At 39.9% G+C, this 17,415-nt stretch overlaps 1 protein-coding gene across 2 annotated transcripts; it reads left to right on the top strand.

The window, feature by feature from the left end:
* The first annotated feature begins 278 nt into the window (after positions 1–278).
* Positions 279–15,846, top strand: GORASP2 (golgi reassembly stacking protein 2). 2 transcript variants are annotated; one of them, XM_015634252.2, is made up of 10 exons: positions 279–402; positions 8,539–8,619; positions 9,332–9,535; positions 9,963–10,049; positions 10,506–10,636; positions 11,316–11,448; positions 11,572–11,695; positions 12,057–12,143; positions 14,027–14,122; positions 14,802–15,846. In XM_015634252.2, the coding sequence occupies exons 1-10, from the start codon at positions 340–342 to the stop codon at positions 15,119–15,121; spliced, it is 1,326 nt and encodes a 441-aa protein (XP_015489738.1). In that variant the 5' UTR covers positions 279–339; the 3' UTR covers positions 15,122–15,846. The 2 variants fall into 2 exon arrangements, with proteins under 2 accessions (XP_015489738.1, XP_015489737.1); XM_015634251.3 differs by lacking the exon at positions 279–402 and adding an exon at positions 4,201–8,117.
* Positions 15,847–17,415: the final 1,569 nt, after the last annotated feature.

Here is a 17,415-nt window from a genome sequence, read left to right as displayed (position 1 = left end):
GGCTTGGCCTCGCAGGGGAAGCGGCACTCGGAGCTCCAGAGAGCTGTGCGAATAGAGAAGGCAGCATAGGTTATGACCTGCCACCTTTATGTTCTGTGCACACACTTACTATACGTTATTCATGAAGCTAACACTAATAAATTAATTACCTCTTCCTGTCTAGCACCGTCGGGTGCCGCCGCTCCGCACATGGCGCCGCTGCGCTCGGCCGCCAGGCGGCGACACGGCTCCCGACAGGAGCGCGCGGCCATGGCCCCTCGCGGCCGCCGTAGGGCCCCGCCTGGCGTCGGGCGGGGGCAGCGCGCGGTGCCACGTCCCCGTCGCGGCGCGTTTGCGGCCATGGGCGCCTCGCAGAGCATCGACATCCCCGGCGGCGGCACAGAGGGCTACCACGTCCTGCGGGTAAGGGCGACGCGGCCCGGCCGGGCGCCCCGGGCACCCAGCCCGGCGGCGGCCCGCGGGCGTGGGGCCTGTCCAGCCGTGGGGCCGCGCTGGAGCGGCCCGGGGGCTCCCCGCTCGGCCCCGGGGACGCGCTTGGGCAGCGGGGCCGCCGGAGCTCCGGAGCGGCTCGCTGGAGCGGTGAGGTGCTCCGGACCCGCCGCTCCCGGATTTGGGAAGTTTGGAGGAAGAATTGGTCCAGAACAATTCCCTGGGCCGGGTCGTGCGGCCAGGCTATGCCTCCGTATGACCAGGCCGGTGGGCTGGCGCATGGGAGGCGATGCTGGGTTTGGGCAGCCTTTGAGGGCGAGGCGGCCTCTCCTCCAGCAGACGCTGTTCACACCCCAGCCCGCGAGTCTGGGCTGTGCACAGATGCTCCCGGATAACGCTCCAGGCTTGTCCTGGTGGCTGCATCATGGGCTGGACTGGACTGTAGCTGCTGCTCCTCCACGGAAGTTCATGGGTGTCGGATCAAGGTGTTCACATGACAGCCAGCACATCTGAAGGCTGCAACTCCGGTGAAAGTGCTGTTTTGAATAGTTACCTTGGTTTTCTTCACATTGTGGCCGCTAAACTTTGGTTTTGTATGTGAAATAGAAAATACCTTATTAGGCTGCATTCTTGAGGTTTTGTGGACAGCCTTTCGAATGCCCTTTCTTTTGTTTTCAGTGAGCAGAACGGTTCCCAGGTCGTGCTGTGGAATCTGAGGCACTGAGGTACAGGCACTTGGCTGGAGTCAGTCCCTGCCCACACCACGGTGCCTTTGCCCCTGTAGCCAGTGTTTGAGTGCCCTCACTCTGGGTATTGGGCTGAGTCGGTGTGTTTGTTGGAATCAGAGCCTTTTGGATAACCTCTGCTTTTGAGAAGCAAATACTGATGTTCTGATCAAATCCGAACATTCTGTTAAAATTTATGTATGGACTAAAGTCACAGTGGGTTTTTTTCCTCCCTTTTAATATTAATGTTATATAAGGGCCCAGTGTTACTAACTTATGTCAGTCCGCTTTGTCTTCTCCATTTCCCCCACAAAAACTAATCCGCAAGTTGGTAAAACTGGCAGACTTCTTTTTTTAGCATAGTACAGTGTAAATTTCAGTAACTTTCTTTGGAGACTTGTAAAACCAGTATGTACTTTGCAGTTAGAATATCAGTTACATCAGTTACATCAGATCTATGAGTTCATACTGTTTGATTAAAGCATGCTAATATATAGAGATTAATCTCTTTTATGAAGTAGAATCTACACATTTTTTCTTATAATCTTGTTTGGATCTGGTGCCTTTTGTTTTGTAAAGGTCAGTCTTTGTAAATGTAATTGAGAGGTGCACATTAAAGAAGTTGATTTCCAAGAGCACGACATTCCTTATTTATATTAAATGCAGGAAAGGACCTGCCTGCTTTTTTAAGCAGACTGCTATCTCTATTTTTCCCTGCCTTATCTTCTTACTAATATCTTGAGACGCCACAATTATGAGTGATTACTCTTTGTGGACAGGCATCTTAAACTGAATCACATAACAATTATAATAGCATAACAATTATAATTTGAGATACTTTTTTATTGAAATCCATGTGGCATGTATGAATGTGACTAGAATTTCCCTCTGTAGTTTTTCCAAGTTTAATTTTTCAGCTGCTATTCTGTAGTAAGTTTGTTACAAACAGTGTTGGGCTCACGCTTTTAGAGGAGCTCTGCACAAGTGCTCTGTCTGCAAGGATTGACCTTCAGTAGAAGATGGGGTCAAGCAAAACTGCTGTTTTGTTCTAATTTACTGTCAAATACATTTTCTTTCTGAGCTCAGGAATTTAATTAGGTAAATGAGAATGGTAGAAGGAAAACAGCAGTAGTCTAGATCTAATTCGAGTGAGATCAGATTTCTTTGATAACAGGAAACTTATGTAAATAATGTAAAGTGATTGTTTAAAAGATTTCATTACATGAGAGAAAATTAGAGAAATGTCAGAAAAAGTTTTCAATTACTAGAAGAATTTTTTTGGGTAAGGCACATGAATGAAAATATGTGTTAAATGGCCATGAAACAGAGTTTACATTGTTCAGTGTGACTGTAGGAGCCAAGCACAAGTTGCCGGAGGGATGAGCAGACTGAGACTGTTGCAAGTTACAGGTTTTTTACTGAGAGACTTTTAGACTGTATATTCTACCTCCCCACAGAACTAGTAAACAGGAACAGAAATATATGTATGTATATGTATCACAGCAAGTGAACACTACCATCATTAATTTTCAATGTAAGATTTTCAGATTACTTAATTCTTTTGGCTACTTCTGCTGATATTCAGTTCAATATTGCTTTCATTGTGAGCTTTGTCAGCAGTACAGTTGTAACGGGAATTAGGAATCCTCCAAGACTGAAACGCTGTCAAAGGAAAAGGATTTCATCATATGCATGCTTGACAGCAGAAGTTGCTCTGGGTTGCATTGTTGGTGTTTTATATGTTAAAATGTAGTGGGTTTTTGTTTTGGTTTTTTTGGTAAGAGGGGGAAAAAGTTGCCAAGTGTTCTGTTGCCCAAGTCTCTTCATAAGTAGACCTAGTAATGAGTCATTTGTCTGAAGCAATTCTTCTCAAGTTTCCTTTATCATAAAGTGTGTGGCTGATTAGACCAAGTGGCTGACTGTGTGTATTGCTCAGTATGTATTTATTTCTGTTCTTCAAAACAGAATGAAGGAAAATTTTGAGCCATTTTTGTGCTCAGCAGTGTGAAACTGCTGTAGTTTGCCCTGGCTGATGTAATGACCTTACAGTTTCTTCAGCTAGGAGGTGATGTCACAACATCCCCATGGCTGGGGCAGAGTGACTGGAAAGTGGCCCAGTGGAAAAGATCTAGGAGTGCTGGTTGACAGCAGCTGAACAGAGCCAGCATGCCCAGGTGACCAAGGCCAGTGGCATCCTGGCCTGTTTCAGGAATAGTGTGGCCAGCAGGGCCAGGGCAGTGATTGTCCTCCTGTGCTGGGGACTGGTGAGGTCACACCTCGAGTGCTGTGTCCAGTTCTGGACCCCTCAGCACAAGACAGACATTGAGGTGCTGGAACAGGTCCCGAAAAGCTCTGGAGCAACAACTGAGGGAGCTGGGAGTGTTTAGGCTGGAGGAGCTCAGGGGAGACCTCATGGCTGTACAACTCCCTGAGAGGAGGGTATAGCCAGGTGGAGGTTGGCCTTTCTCTAAGTAACAAGTGATAGAAAAAGAGGAAAGAGCCTCAAGTTGCACCAGGAGAGATTCAGAGACTGGATTTTAAGAAAACTTCATCAAAAGGTCAGGTATTGGAATAGGCTGCCCAGGGAAGTTGTTTAATCATCATCCCTGAAAACATTCAGAACACATGTAGATGTGGCCTTTGGGTTAGGTTTAATGGTGCACTTGACAGTATTGGGTTAGTGGTTGGACTCGATGATTATAGAGGTCTTTTTCAAACCAAGTTGTTGTAAGATTCTATGTAAGAATTCTTATCTGTGAGAAATTTGTATTGCTACCATGTTATGTGGTGTTCTCTGTAAAAGATACTGAGCAGCAGTGCCCAAAGTTTAGATTTCCCACTCTTGTTTGAGTGCTTTGGTTTGTTGTAATAGTGATACAAATGTGTTGAATGAAGTGATGACTTACCTTTAAGAGAGGTTCACATTTTAAAAACTTGAGATAAATTCTCTGTGCTAAAATAAAATATTATCTACATAGATAGAATCTTTTCTTACAAAAAACAAAGTTTTTTCTTTTGAAAACTGTGTTTCATCAAGAAATTAAATTCAGTTATACAATGTAATGCATTAAAATAACTGGCAGAAATCAAAGTGATTCTGTCAGGTCTAACAGGAATTGCTTATATATGATACGTAATGAAATTTTACTGCCAGTTATGGAGTGGGTGGAAGAACTACAAAAAAACCTTTCAGTATTTCTTTGCTAATAAAGTAGAATACTGGGAAGAGTTTCTTATATGGGGAAAAAAAGAAAGCCTTGGAAGTTATGTATTTAATGCTTGAAGCTAAGCTTCTGGAAGTTAAATAACTAGTATAAGGTAGGTGACTTTCAGAAGTTGTCAGAACTTTCATCTGTCTCTGAAAAATCCACATTTCAGTGCCTAATTTCATTTGCAGTTGCACTGCTCTCTTGGGGCTTTGCTTTGTGACCATTGTGCTGCTGAGCAGACTTCTTAAAATGTGTAATGTGCAATGTATACTGTGTAGGCATAGAATGATAGTGTTGGGAACAGTGTTCAGCAAAGAAAATCTTCATGTATATACCATGAAAGTCTTTTCAGTACTGCTAATTAAAATTGGTGTATTGACCTTGAAACCTTTTTCCTGTTTAATTCTTGACAGTGAATTAAAAATTAAATCAGTGTGTGATCTATGTACTCAGCAGCCCTGCTGTCATCTTGGTGAGAAGCTGAAACCCTGCAGCACTGTGTGAGGCCCTTTTCTGCCCTCTGATATTCAGCATTTGATAGAGGTTTTCTTCATTTGCTTTTAAAAAGCTCTGGTGTTGCATTGCCACAGCTTCTTTGCATTTTCCGTGCCACTGTTTCTGTCTATTGTTACAAAGTCATGGCATTTACCCATATGGGCCTGTGACTTTCTGAAATAACAGCTAGCTTTGAGAGAATGAGACTTCCCAAGCTGCTAGGGATGGTATCTTGCCTGCAGTAGCATCTGTTGTAAATTATATTACTTGGTTATTTCTCAGCAATTACTCAGTTTCAAAGACAAGTTACTAAATACCTACTTGGGCACCCAGCAAAGCTGCATAAAGCCAAACTGCTCAGGAGGCACCAAGTTTATGTACATATCCATGGAATCTTTATTATTTCCGTTAATAGAGGTGGAATAATTTGTGCCCTTGTATTTTCTAAGCTCCCTGGTTATCCTTTGTTGCTGCAGCTTCTGGAAGAGGATCATGGCCACAGAGCTTGGAGCAGAGAGCTGTATTGTGTGTTTGGCACAGTGTGATGGTGATGATTTTTGCAGGTAGTGACTGAGAGTAAGATGGTGTGACAAAATCTGTATGGGGTCAGTGTGATTGTTGTGATTGTGTATCACTTCTTTAAGGAGGAGACTTTTAATGTGGAATGGACTTGGAATATCTGGGTGGCATTTCTGGGACTGGCAGGTGTAAACATGCTTTTCTATGAAGGTGAAGGTAGGCCAGAAAACTTTGTGACAACCTGTGCATGACAGGACAGAAGGGTTGCACATACCTGCTTCTGAGGTGTGATTGACACAATTATAAGGGCTTGATTTCTTATAGCTACAGCTTGCTGATAGTTTTTACATGCCCACTTAAAAACAAACTATGCACAGATGTTCAGGATTGTGATGGGTTTGGGGCAAGGAGTTCAACATCTGAAGATACTTTCTGCAAACTAATTGTTTGGAACATGGAAACTCTCTCAGCCCCTTGGTCAATTTGGGGCAGAACACAGATTTGGTATTGTAAGTAAATTATTTATATATCCCAGGTGTCAGTGAGCTTGACATTGATGGATACTGAACATATGTAGTTCTCATTTATTGTATGTACTCCATCTTACTTCAAAAAGTTTCTCTGTTGAATGCTGGCCACTCTTGGCTCACAGTATTCAGGATAAAAATCTCTTGGAGGTCATTAGAGAGGGATATTGTCAGGATGCAGGGGTTTTGTTGTGATTTTGGTACGGTTTGGTTTTTTATTTCAAAGAAGTTCCTTTAGAAATGGAGGAAAATCTCTGAATGAGATGAAATCTGGCCTTTCATAATTTCACGGGCATAACACATATCCAGTCCCAAAAATCTGATGTGTTATGCTGGATGTACTGATTTTTAATGCTGAGGTTTAACTAACACATGCTTTGTCTTTAAAACTGGTTTCCCAGAAAGTTCTGAAACCATCTGCTGATTTAATTTTGGTATAAAATTATATGTGAGGTTTATTAAAAACACAAACTGTAAGTTCCCATATGACCTGTGCAATACGTGGTGGAATATGAGAGAGAGAGAGGGAGAGAGAGAGAGAGGTTATTAGAATACTGTTGTGTCACTTCTCTAAACTGAGGGAAAACCAACAATCAGTGTAAACTTATCCTATATTCACTACTCAAACACAGGAAAGGGGAGGATGTTCTGAATGACTTGGTTACAAGAGGAACTGCAAGTTTGAGAATACCATTATGGATCATGTCTTGTAGAAAACCAGAGTTTTTTAATTCTCCTCTCACAAAACTGTTTAACCTGTCTTTGTCAGGGAGGTCTCAAGTATTCAGTGTAGTAAGTAAGTGCTTTCTGCATTATTGGGAAGAATAATTCATATAGTTTTAGCCTCTTTGTGGCTTTTCTCCTAACCTAAAATTTCTGTTTGTGGAGGCTGTTCTCAGGTAGCCCTACATTATTGCAAGCCTGAATATCTACAGTTAAATGAGCTCTAGAAACAGTCCACAAATGCCAAAGCCACATACACAATGTTGGGAATTTCCGTACAGCTGGAGCCAGGGTGTCTGCCCCATAACTTGTACTTTTACTGTATTATCTGGTGCAGTTTGGTGTCTGATCTCTGGCTGTTCTTGGTGAGAGGCATCTTGATCAGACAGGTTAAGTAACATGAAGGCAGTAGTCTGGATCTAGTTAGAGGAACTGCAGGACATCTGGTGATTGAGAGATGTGGTTCCATACACTTAATACTTGGAGAGGGGAATACCTGCACCCCAGCTGTAGGAAATGATTTCCAAGAAGCATCAGGCATCTCAAAGAGACACTTTTTTGAAGACACTTCAAGTTCTATAGTTAGAAATTGTAAATGTGGACTTTGGAGATGTTACTCTTGCCTCAGTGATTCTTATTACTTTGGGATATTGTTGGTTTCATACTTTTTTGCTGCTTTACAAATCTTGGACAATGATCAATGTGTGTGATATGACTCTGGAATTAGTAATTTCAGACTTAGGTTATGTGACTAATTTCTAAGCTTTGGGCATCTGTTACCCACAAGTAATATTGAGTTTTTCCCAGTTCTGATTTTGTGAATGTGTTGAGCAGAGATAAATAAAATTTAAGAAGAACCATTTTATTAGTAATCAAGTACTTTTAACATTCCCTGTTAGAATATTTTGTTCTAGTTAAGTCATAAGAAAATGCAGTTCCTGCAGAATCATGCCAGTATTGAACAATCAAATACATTTTTACCACTTCGCTCAGGTAGAACAACATATAATGTAAGGAACCACACTGTAAAGGGTTTTTAAATTTTTTTGGAAGGTAGTACATAAAAGAAAAAGCCAGTGGGTAAAATGAATCAGCTTCCACACAGAAAAAGAGTGTCTTTGCTAAAAAAGCTGTAGGAAAAATCTTGACAGCCATATTGAGGTTACTTCTCATTGTCAGCAATGCAAGCAATAGTGAAAAAAATAACATTGGCAAAGTGTCTCTATGTTACTCCATTTGGAATTAAAAGCATACTTTTAGTGTCTGGGAGCAGTGTGTATCCAAAATTTAGGCCTTGTCTTAGTGGAGTGGTTGAATTATTTGAGCTGCCATGGCTGCATAATTGCTTGTCTTTTTTCCTGCAACTTGAAGGTCTGTTAATGAAATCACTGGTTGTACAGATGCCCTCTGTGTCTCAAGAATGTCACCAGGTGATGTGTAATCATGAGATAACAACCTGTGCTTACAGATGTGACTCTCCTATTCCTTTAGTAAGTGTAAGATAAAAAGCAAGGCCCAATGTTGATACTACTGTGGAAAGATAGTACTTTTTAACCAACCTTTTCAAAATTCATTAACCTTGTCCTTTCACTATAATCTCCTTTCTTGAAACAAATACATACAATTTATCTGATGCAAGTGTTAAGCACTGCTTTTCCCAGAGAGTGGCTACTGCTGTGTCATTCCTCAATTTAAAAATTACTACTTCTTTTGAAATCTCTCTATTTTATTTTTTTGTAAGAGAGGGTTTTTTTGGTTTTATAGATTATATGATTATATTTGAATATTTTAAAATTATACATACTGACATTAGTAGCTTCTAGAACTACAGTTGGCACAAATAGAAATATAATTCTATTCTATGAATCAGCATTGGAACACTTTTACTAAATTCCTGTTTAACTTTGTTAGGTACAAGAAAACTCACCAGGGCATAGAGCTGGATTGGAGCCATTCTTTGATTTTATTGTGTCCATTAACGGTTCAAGATTGGTAAGTGTGTTGCTATTTTATAACATTTTGTATAAACAATGTGTTGAGAATCTGATATTTATAGGTAAACCAATGGATTTGTTTTATTTAAATGTATATAAAATATTTATTCTTACTTTAAAATGAGGAAGGCAATCTGCATCAGGAATTGATTTCCTTCACCCTGTAGGAACAGTTCCATAGAGTTTAGCTGGAGAATAAGACAGACATGCTCTCTGCAGACAGAATTGCCTGCTGATCCATGCCTCATGGCTTATGCTGTCTAGTTCTCTCCTAGTTCTGTCTGCTTCCAAGAGAATTCACAAACTTCACACAGCCCAAACAGGTGGAGTGAAAAGCTGCTGTCAGAGCTGTTGGCTGGTAGGAGGCATGGGAGGAGCTTTCAGGCAGAGCTGTCATCAAACAACACACCATCATAGCAGTGGAAAAAAACAGCTGTGGGAAGCTCTGCACCAGTTTGTGTGGATTCGAGAAAGCCTCTGAACCAATTGAAGTGTTTTATTTTTTGGGAAGTATGACCTGTTACTGTGAAGTCCCAGGGTTTTTCCAGAGCTGTATTCTAGAGTTGTAAAGGGACTGGAAACTTGTTACAAAGCAGTTGTTTGTACATGTTCTGGTAATGCACAGTGTAACACCTTTGAAATACAAGTGTTGGTTTAGAACTGAATGTTCTGTCCAACACTGACCCAAGCTCTTGTTTAAACATTCACAGAATAAAGACAATGACACTCTCAAGGACCTGCTGAAAGCAAATGTTGAAAAACCTGTAAAAATGCTTGTGTACAGTAGCAAAACACTGGAACTGAGAGAAACATCAGTAACCCCCAGCAACATGTGGGGTGGGCAGGGCCTCCTGGGAGTGAGCATTCGCTTCTGCAGCTTTGATGGGGCTAATGAAAACGTCTGGCACGTCTTGGTATGTATGGACTTGGAAGTATTCTCATTATTGCTGTTCCTGTCTTTCTGTTGAAAATAACTTGCACAAGATGTAGCTAACAAGTTATGAGATCAAACTGGTCTCATTGATCAAACTGGCTTTGATTGATTTCAGTTGGGGAAGACTACAAATGTAGTTTGTAGTCTACAAATATGTATTTGTGAGTATATTATCAAGTCCTGTGTTTAAATGAATAGGTTTTACAATACTCAGAGATGCTGTATTTGGTACAATACTAGAACCATGTGGAAAGGGACTGCCATAGAGCCCCTGTTTCATTAGTTCATTACTGTGTTGAAAACTTGACCAGTTTGTCTGACTCAGAGCTTGTGTGAAGTGCATGTCTGTCTGTTCTGCTACACCCTGACACTTATGTAGTGTTTGTAACTTTCCATCTTAAAACTAGGAAGTGGAGCCGAATTCTCCTGCTGCATTAGCTGGACTTAGACCTCATAGTGACTATATCATTGGAGCAGATACTGTCATGAATGAGGTAAGTATATAAAAATAAAGTATTTTTTTTTTTAAAAACTAAAAACCCAATTGTACCAGGGCAGTTTGGAACATCCCTGGCTCTGTCTCTATTCAGTCTGAATGGAAATCAAATGCAAAGGGGAGGGAGCTCTGGCAGGGTGCCTCTTCTTAAAGGCAATCTTGGAAATAAGAACTGCTCTTAAATGTCTTCATGAAGTCAGATACAAACTTTTGTACTCTAAAATTAGTATTTTGAATAGCAGATTTGAAATCTGGGTTGTGCCACATCTTCTGAGTTGTGCTAGCAAAACACATCTTAAAGTTGGCCTTCTGATAAAACAGCAGCACAGCAACAACTGCAACATGTGGCTGTTATCAGAGTCCATTACAGAAAGTCAGCACCAGGGTGATTAATCTAATACCAAATGGTAAAATAAGAACAAGAAAGCCCTTACTCATTTTTATCTTTTTGCAGTCTGAAGACCTCTTTTCCCTTATTGAAACGCATGAAGCAAAGCCATTAAAACTTTACGTGTACAACACAGACACAGATAATTGTCGGGAAGTGGTGATTACTCCAAATTCTGCCTGGGGTGGAGAAGGCAGGTAAGGAGACAGTGTGTTACAGGGGGATGGGGCAACTTTCTTATAGCACCAGCCTGAAAACTGCTGGGTTTAAGTTTTCTACAAAGGAAGGGAAAGAGTGTTATTATATCAAAAGTGTTTCTGCTCTGATAAATTATGTATTTACTTGAAATTCAGATGCACTTAAAGCATTTACAGTTCAGAACTAAACACAAAGTACAAATAGAGCCCTGGTCCCAGAAATGAAGCTCTTCTAAAGTGGAAATGAGAGGGATGTAAATCAGTAAATTAGCTAGTGCAGAGGTGCATAAAGTGCAATGGTTGCTTTCTGCATTAAATTCCAAATAGTCATTAGGTTGTGGTATAGCCTTGAAGTATTGTGAGTAGCCAGAACAGAGCACTGCAAGTAACAACTGTGAGTTGAATTCCAAGCTGTATACCTGGTATAGTTGCTTGGTTTAAATAATAATGAATTTTATTTTGTGCTGAATATTTATTGCTAAAGCTACGGAATTTCCTTTCAATTGTTTTATATTGATTATTTCTCCATAGAAAGTGAGGCAACATGGGGGCAGGAGGGGAAGGTTCTACAGCATTTACCTTGAAACTTGTTGGTGTCTTGAGTTGTTCATGCTTTGCTTGCTATAGTCTGTAGTTGTAAAGTCACTTGCCTGACTTAAAAATCTTCATATTTTAAAAGCCTAGGATGTGGCATTGGTTATGGATATTTGCATAGGATACCTACTCGCCCATTTGAAGAGGGAAAGAAAATTTCTCTCCCAGGACAGTTGCCTAGTGCATCTCTCAGTCCCCTCAAAGATGGCTTCACAGAGGTAAGTTGTGGTCCCTCCTTCAGCTTGGTAGAAATGGATGTTGATGTTTATTGCTTTTCTGCTTCTCTTGGTTCATGTAGAAACAAACCCTAATGATGCAACTGTCTTTTCTCTCTCAATAAGGTTCAGCTCTCATCAGTTAATCCCTCAGCCACCCTCCCTCCTGGGTCAGCAGGCCTTGAGCAGAGCCTTTCAGGACTTTCTATTAGCTCACCTTCAACTACTGTCAGTAATGTTCTCAGCACAGGTTGGTATTGGAAGGAACCGACCCGAAACACATGGCTTTTCTGACTTTTTTGTTCTCACCGATGTTTCTAATTAGTTGAATAGAAGACAGAAGAGAGAATAAAACTTTCTTTTAAATTTTTCTCAACAAAGAAGGTTAATGTACTGGATTTGTGCCTTACTTTCTCACAAAATAATTGCATACAACTTCTGTTAAGAAAAACATGTATATTACTTAGAATACTATTTTTCTTATCAGCATTTTAATGTTAAGGCAAATAGCAATTCTCCTGTAAGCAGTTATTTGTACTCCGTAAGGAAATAAGATGAAGTGTTTTATGCTTAAATTGAAATCAATGTTGTTTCCTTGTGTACCCCACCAGGTGTTCCAACAGTTCCATTATTACCACCACAAGTCAGTCAGTCCCTTACCTCTGTGCCACCAGTTAACCCAGCAACTACATTACCAGGTGAGTAGATAAAACTTCTTAAAACATTTCTGAAACAAAAATCTTATGGGAGCAAGGGAAGAGAGCTGTCTTTTCCACTGTATTTTGGGGAAGGTATCATTTCACCCAACTTACGCATTTCATGTCAGATCTCTCTATACAACCTCTACAATGTGAAAAATTATTTTTCTTGGAGTATGTTCACAGCATATCTGTAGCACAGAGGATAACATGGCAACAAGAGTTACAAGTTCACCTTGTAGGGCTCCCAGAACAGGGGATGCAGTATTCAGAATTTCTCAGGAAGGTTTTGCTTTGCTATTTGCAACATTTTTGGAAACCCATTTTTAAATACACAGCTTGATCACTATTCCTGGTATAAATACAGGGCTAATAATATAGAATTTATGTTGCAGTTGCTGTTTTTGAATTATATAGGAATTTAAACTGAAATAATACAAGTAAGAGTCTTTCTACAGCATGGTTGTTTCCTGATAATAATGAACATTTGTAACACTACTATTACAGAGGTATTCACGAGGGGTAAAATAAGGTTTGTATAGGATTTTGCTGTGGCATCGATGTGCTGGTACAGGACTCAATTGTGCTTTCCAAAACACTGAAGGAGTTGTATTTTATGTTTTGCTTGTTATGAAACAAGTAGATAAAGATGTGGCCATTACATAATGCTTGGAGGTACAGCCCCTAATACAGAAAAGATGTACAGTAGAGCTCAGTGTATGCAAACAAGGGCAGAGAACTCTCACAGAAGCTGAACTTGTTAGTAGTTTCCTGTTTTCTCTGGGCAGAAAAAGATTATTGTCCTTTTCTTCCCCAGCCACCTAATCCACCCTTTCCCTAAACTCTGCAAATAAAAATTTTCCATTCACCTTTTTCTCTGAATAGTATCATTGCTTTTTAAAAAGAAAATTAAAATATTTCTTGCTATTTTCATGCATGTACACGTGAAATTATTCTTACTAAATATACTGGAGGTTTAAAATTTGAGTGAATTTGTATGAAGTTCAGCTTTGTTCAGATAGAAAAAAAATTCAAACCACATTTTCATATAGCTGACCCGAAAGCTCTTTGAGTCAGATTATGTCAACTTTCATGGCAAATGAATTCATGGGTCGGTAAAGATGGCTGGGTTTTAATCAAAATCTCTATACAGTGGTCTTGTTTTAAGACATTTCTCCTCTCTGTCTTCATACTGTAGTATTAGTGGTTTATTTCTAAATTAGCCTTTTCTGAACTAAACACAAAGTACAAATAGAACCTTTGTCCCAGAAATGAAGCTCTTCTAAAGTGGAAAATTCAGGAGCAGAAGAATGTTCTATAGCAAACACAGTGATGGAAGAGCATGTGTTGCATTCATTGTATGTTTCTCTTCTACTTTCAGTCCTTTCTGACTTTCCAAGTTCCTTTGTCTTGCCTTTTGATACACATTTTTGTGATTAGTTTTAATTGTGAACTAAGTAGAAAAGACTAATAATAGAGTGATCAATATCAGGGACCAGGGAATACTGTGTATTTAATAATTATTATTTGCCACTCAGATTGGGAATGGAGAACTTCTATTATAGTGTTGTGATGAAACAACTACTTTTGTTGAAAGCTGAACTTGGAATGCAAACCTTCTAATTCCAAAAAAAGATTCTGCTTTCCTCAGAAAAATCTGAAAGTTTTGGGATTATGTATTTGGTAGTCCAGACTTCCTACAATAGGTATCTGTTTTCACTGTGCAGCTTAAAAGCTCAAATTCAAGGGGGCATTTGCATTCTTCTGTGTAAAAATTATAATCAAGATATAAAGCATGTTTTAAATTCTCAACAAGATCCAAGAAACAGTTAGAAAAACACAATGTTAAGATTTCAGCTGTAACTGTTCCACTCTTCTCTTAGGTCTGATGCCATTACCAGCAGGGCTTCCTAACCTGACTGATCTGTCCAAACTTAACTTACCTGCACCACAGATTGTTCCAGAAATCATACAGCCTGGTATGTGCTTCTGCAAACTGAAACTCTGTAACTAGAGTTATCCTTGACACTCTAATTTAGACCCATCTGGGGGAGTCCTGAAGGGGATAAATTAAATGTTTGCCTGAGATGGGAGTGGATGTTAGTGCTCATATCAGGTAGACAAGGAATATGTCTTCAGATAAACTAGATCTGTGTCTGTGTTTAGATATTTCATTTTTTATTACCTGATGTATATCTCAGAAGATACTATGCCAAAACTGAAATTATATTATTTATGGATAAAAGAAAATATGAAGTGTTTCCTTGTAAGCTAGATGAGGAGATTGGCACTCCCTGAACTGAATGCCAGAATTAAACTAGATTTACAGTTTTGAATTCAGCAACACTGCTGAAGGTGCACATGAAGCAAGCTAAAAGATATTGGAAGCTTATATAGAATATGGTTTTTATTAACTTCTTATTTCTGGCAGTTTCAGTGAAGGCCAGAAAAACCTAATCATCAGTGTTAATGCGTTAAATACCAAGTCCTCTGTGGAGGTACAAGCAACCTTGGATTTACTCTGAATCTTCAATTGTGAAATCTGAAAAGTATCAGGCTTGAAATGAGCCTGCTAAGGCAGTGCTGCACAAACACTTTTGCGCTGTCTGTGGTGTGCAGCAGCTCACTGCCTTTTTTTCCCCCCTTTTTTCTCTTTAGGTTTGCAACCCCTTCCCCCCTTGCCACCTCTGCATCTGATGGGAATAACGCCTCTATCGATGCCACCCAAGTGTGTTCCTATGCTTCCTTTGGTCACAGAGGTATCTACAGTGCCTACAGATTTGCTTCCTTCTATTACTCAAGCTGGAAGCTTTTCCATCAACCCTGGCACTACTGAAAACGTAGAGGAGACCTCTGCGCTCACCTTGGATAGTGCTACTCCAGCTTCCAGGGCAACTATTGTTGACAGATCAAATGAATCCTCTGCATCTAATGAGAAAACAACTGGAATCACAGATACACAAGCTTCTGAATCATAACTCCAGATCACTCTGTTGGATTGGCTTGGTATTTATTTAGCCATGGGATACATATTTGAAAAGCAAGCTATCAGTAATTTCATACTAGTTTGTACTTAATCTTTAGAAGTCCTGTAAATAATATGGAGGTATAATAAAAATAAAAGGGGATTTATAAAATGTTGGGGGGGGGGCGGGGGAAGAACTTGTATGTTACCAAAAAAAGTCAGGGTGGTAAATAGAGTGCCACTGCCAAACTCTGAGGTATATGTTTTTAATAGAGGCTGACAGCCTTACCCTGCTAGGCTTGTCCTTGCTTATAATTAGCAATTTTTGCTTCTGATAGAAATGAAGCGGGTCTCGCGTGTGACATTTACGTACCATAATTCTTGTTCTTTGCAAGTATCTTGTTTATACAGTGGGGATGAGAATGTTTAGTCTGAGTTGTGAATTTTAACACTGCAAAACTTCCACCTAAAGATATTTCTGTTAAAATTGCTGAGTGGCCTGTTAATTGACATGTTGTTATTCAGCTTGTACACAAATCTTTGTCTTCAAGCTCTTGAGAGATGCTCAAGCCATGTTTCGTGACCCCTGCTGCCTTGTTGCATACGCCCACTGTAAAACAGCATTTGGAAGGGAATACATGGAATGTTAAATGTAGCACACAATTTGGCACTTCATGACTACTGTAAGATGAATTAATGGATTAAGCATACATATAGCAATAAATTCCTGGAATTTTATTCTTTGCGTGACAAAATAGCACTTTTTTTTTTAAAAATTCCCTAAGTCTCATTTAATTTTTTCGCTTAGCTCTCTCTAGCACAGATATATGAAAGGGCCCCCTTCCAGAGGAATGGGTCCAAGAGGGAATGCCAGACATCTTAATGGCAGGCAGGATCAGCACTTATGGTTAAATCCATTGCAGCAATGAGTCATTAAATCTGCCTGCATATGATTCATACTTTGCTTTTTAAATTCATATTTAGGACAAAAATTGCAGATGAGCTGTAGATGTTAGTCTTGTAGAAACTGTTATGTTTACTGTACTCCAGGTGATAGCATTTGCTTTTGTTATCAGGTACAGGTGATGTGGAAAACTCTTCTGTACCACTCCAGTCCTTCTACATTACTGGGATTTCATTTATATGTGGTTGCTACAAGCATATGCAAACGTACCCATATCATCAGTAGGCTCGAGCTGAAGTCTGTCTCAACAGCTGTGTAATTAATTTTGGCAATCTAGTTTGCCTGAGCAGTGTTTGGAACAGTAGTTGCATCTGACTTCTGATCATAACAATAATGTCTCAAGTAATTTGTTCAAGTGGAAGCCTTATCTAATACCTGTTGTCCTGGCTTATCACCTCAGTATTTGTCTTTCCTCTGCCCCATTGTTGCACATTTCTTGTCATCTGTTCTGGCAAAAGCCCATGTCAAAGACAGACCCCCAAATACTTTTTCATACTGTGAGCAGTTTCTTTCCTCAGCTGTTTGGGGTGTGAAATCCCTCTGCCTTGCTAAGTAGGGCACTTGCTGTTTCTCAGAATGTATTTTTATTTACCTTTGTAAATCCAGTGTGGTATACCTCAGAATTAAACCTTGACATGAGAAGAAGAATGTTCCCTCTTTTCTTTCCTCTAACAGAGAAAAGTATGTTGGTATCAAGCTTCGTTGAGCCTCACAGGTCTAACAGCCTTTCCTGCAACTTTGTTACACACTTCCAACACAAGAAGTGTAAAAATATGTTTGTCATAAACCAAATTTAGAGCAATTTCTGATTGTAATCAGACGTTTTGAACTAGAGTCCTTGGGTAGATGTTTTTGTTCTTGCAGTATGGCACAGTGGTCTCTGGCACAATTCTATGCTTTCCAACAGCAAGCTGCAAACTTTCATAGGTCTTGTGCACTTGTGTCTGGTAGCAGACAAAAGAAGATGCTTAGTCTGAAGTTTTGCATTTCTGTTTGCTATTTTAGGTCCCTTGTTGCTGACTATATATCCAGTCTTTTCACAGCTATGAGAGCAGTGGAAGTAAGGCACTGTTACCATCAGCAATTCTGCTGAAGATAATGCGACTTCAGATTTGGAGATGATTCAGTGGTGCAGATTTAAGCTGTAATTTCTCAGCTAAAAAGTCATAAACATTGTGAAGTTGAACACTCACTACTTAAAATAGAAACACAGGCCTTGAAGTCATACTATTTTACTTTGTCCTTCTGTTTTTTAATTCCCTCAGCTCGATGTGATGAAATTGTACTTTAATCACTTCTGGCAAAGGTCTCTTAATGACTTGATTTTCCCACCAAAAAGAGAG

Source organism: Parus major, chromosome 7 (genome assembly GCF_001522545.3).
Source record: "Parus major isolate Abel chromosome 7, Parus_major1.1, whole genome shotgun sequence".
Taxonomy (NCBI): Eukaryota; Metazoa; Chordata; class Aves; order Passeriformes; family Paridae; genus Parus; species Parus major.
The sequence above is the reverse complement of the archived record's forward strand: the minus strand, read 5'-3'. Positions and strand labels throughout refer to the sequence as shown.

What these genes read in the sequence shown, in the direction of transcription:
- GORASP2 (XM_015634251.3), top strand. Translation starts at nt 7,809, where the DNA reads ATGCAAGCAATAGTGAAAAAAATAACATTGGCAAAGTGTCTCTATGTT. An exon ending in GTGACTCTCCTATTCCTTTA is followed by an intron (nt 8,118 to 8,538) that starts GTAAGTGTAAGA and finishes TAACTTTGTTAG; the next exon opens with GTACAAGAAAACTCACCAGG. An exon ending in CAGTAATGTTCTCAGCACAG is followed by an intron (nt 11,696 to 12,056) that starts GTTGGTATTGGA and finishes GTACCCCACCAG; the next exon opens with GTGTTCCAACAGTTCCATTA.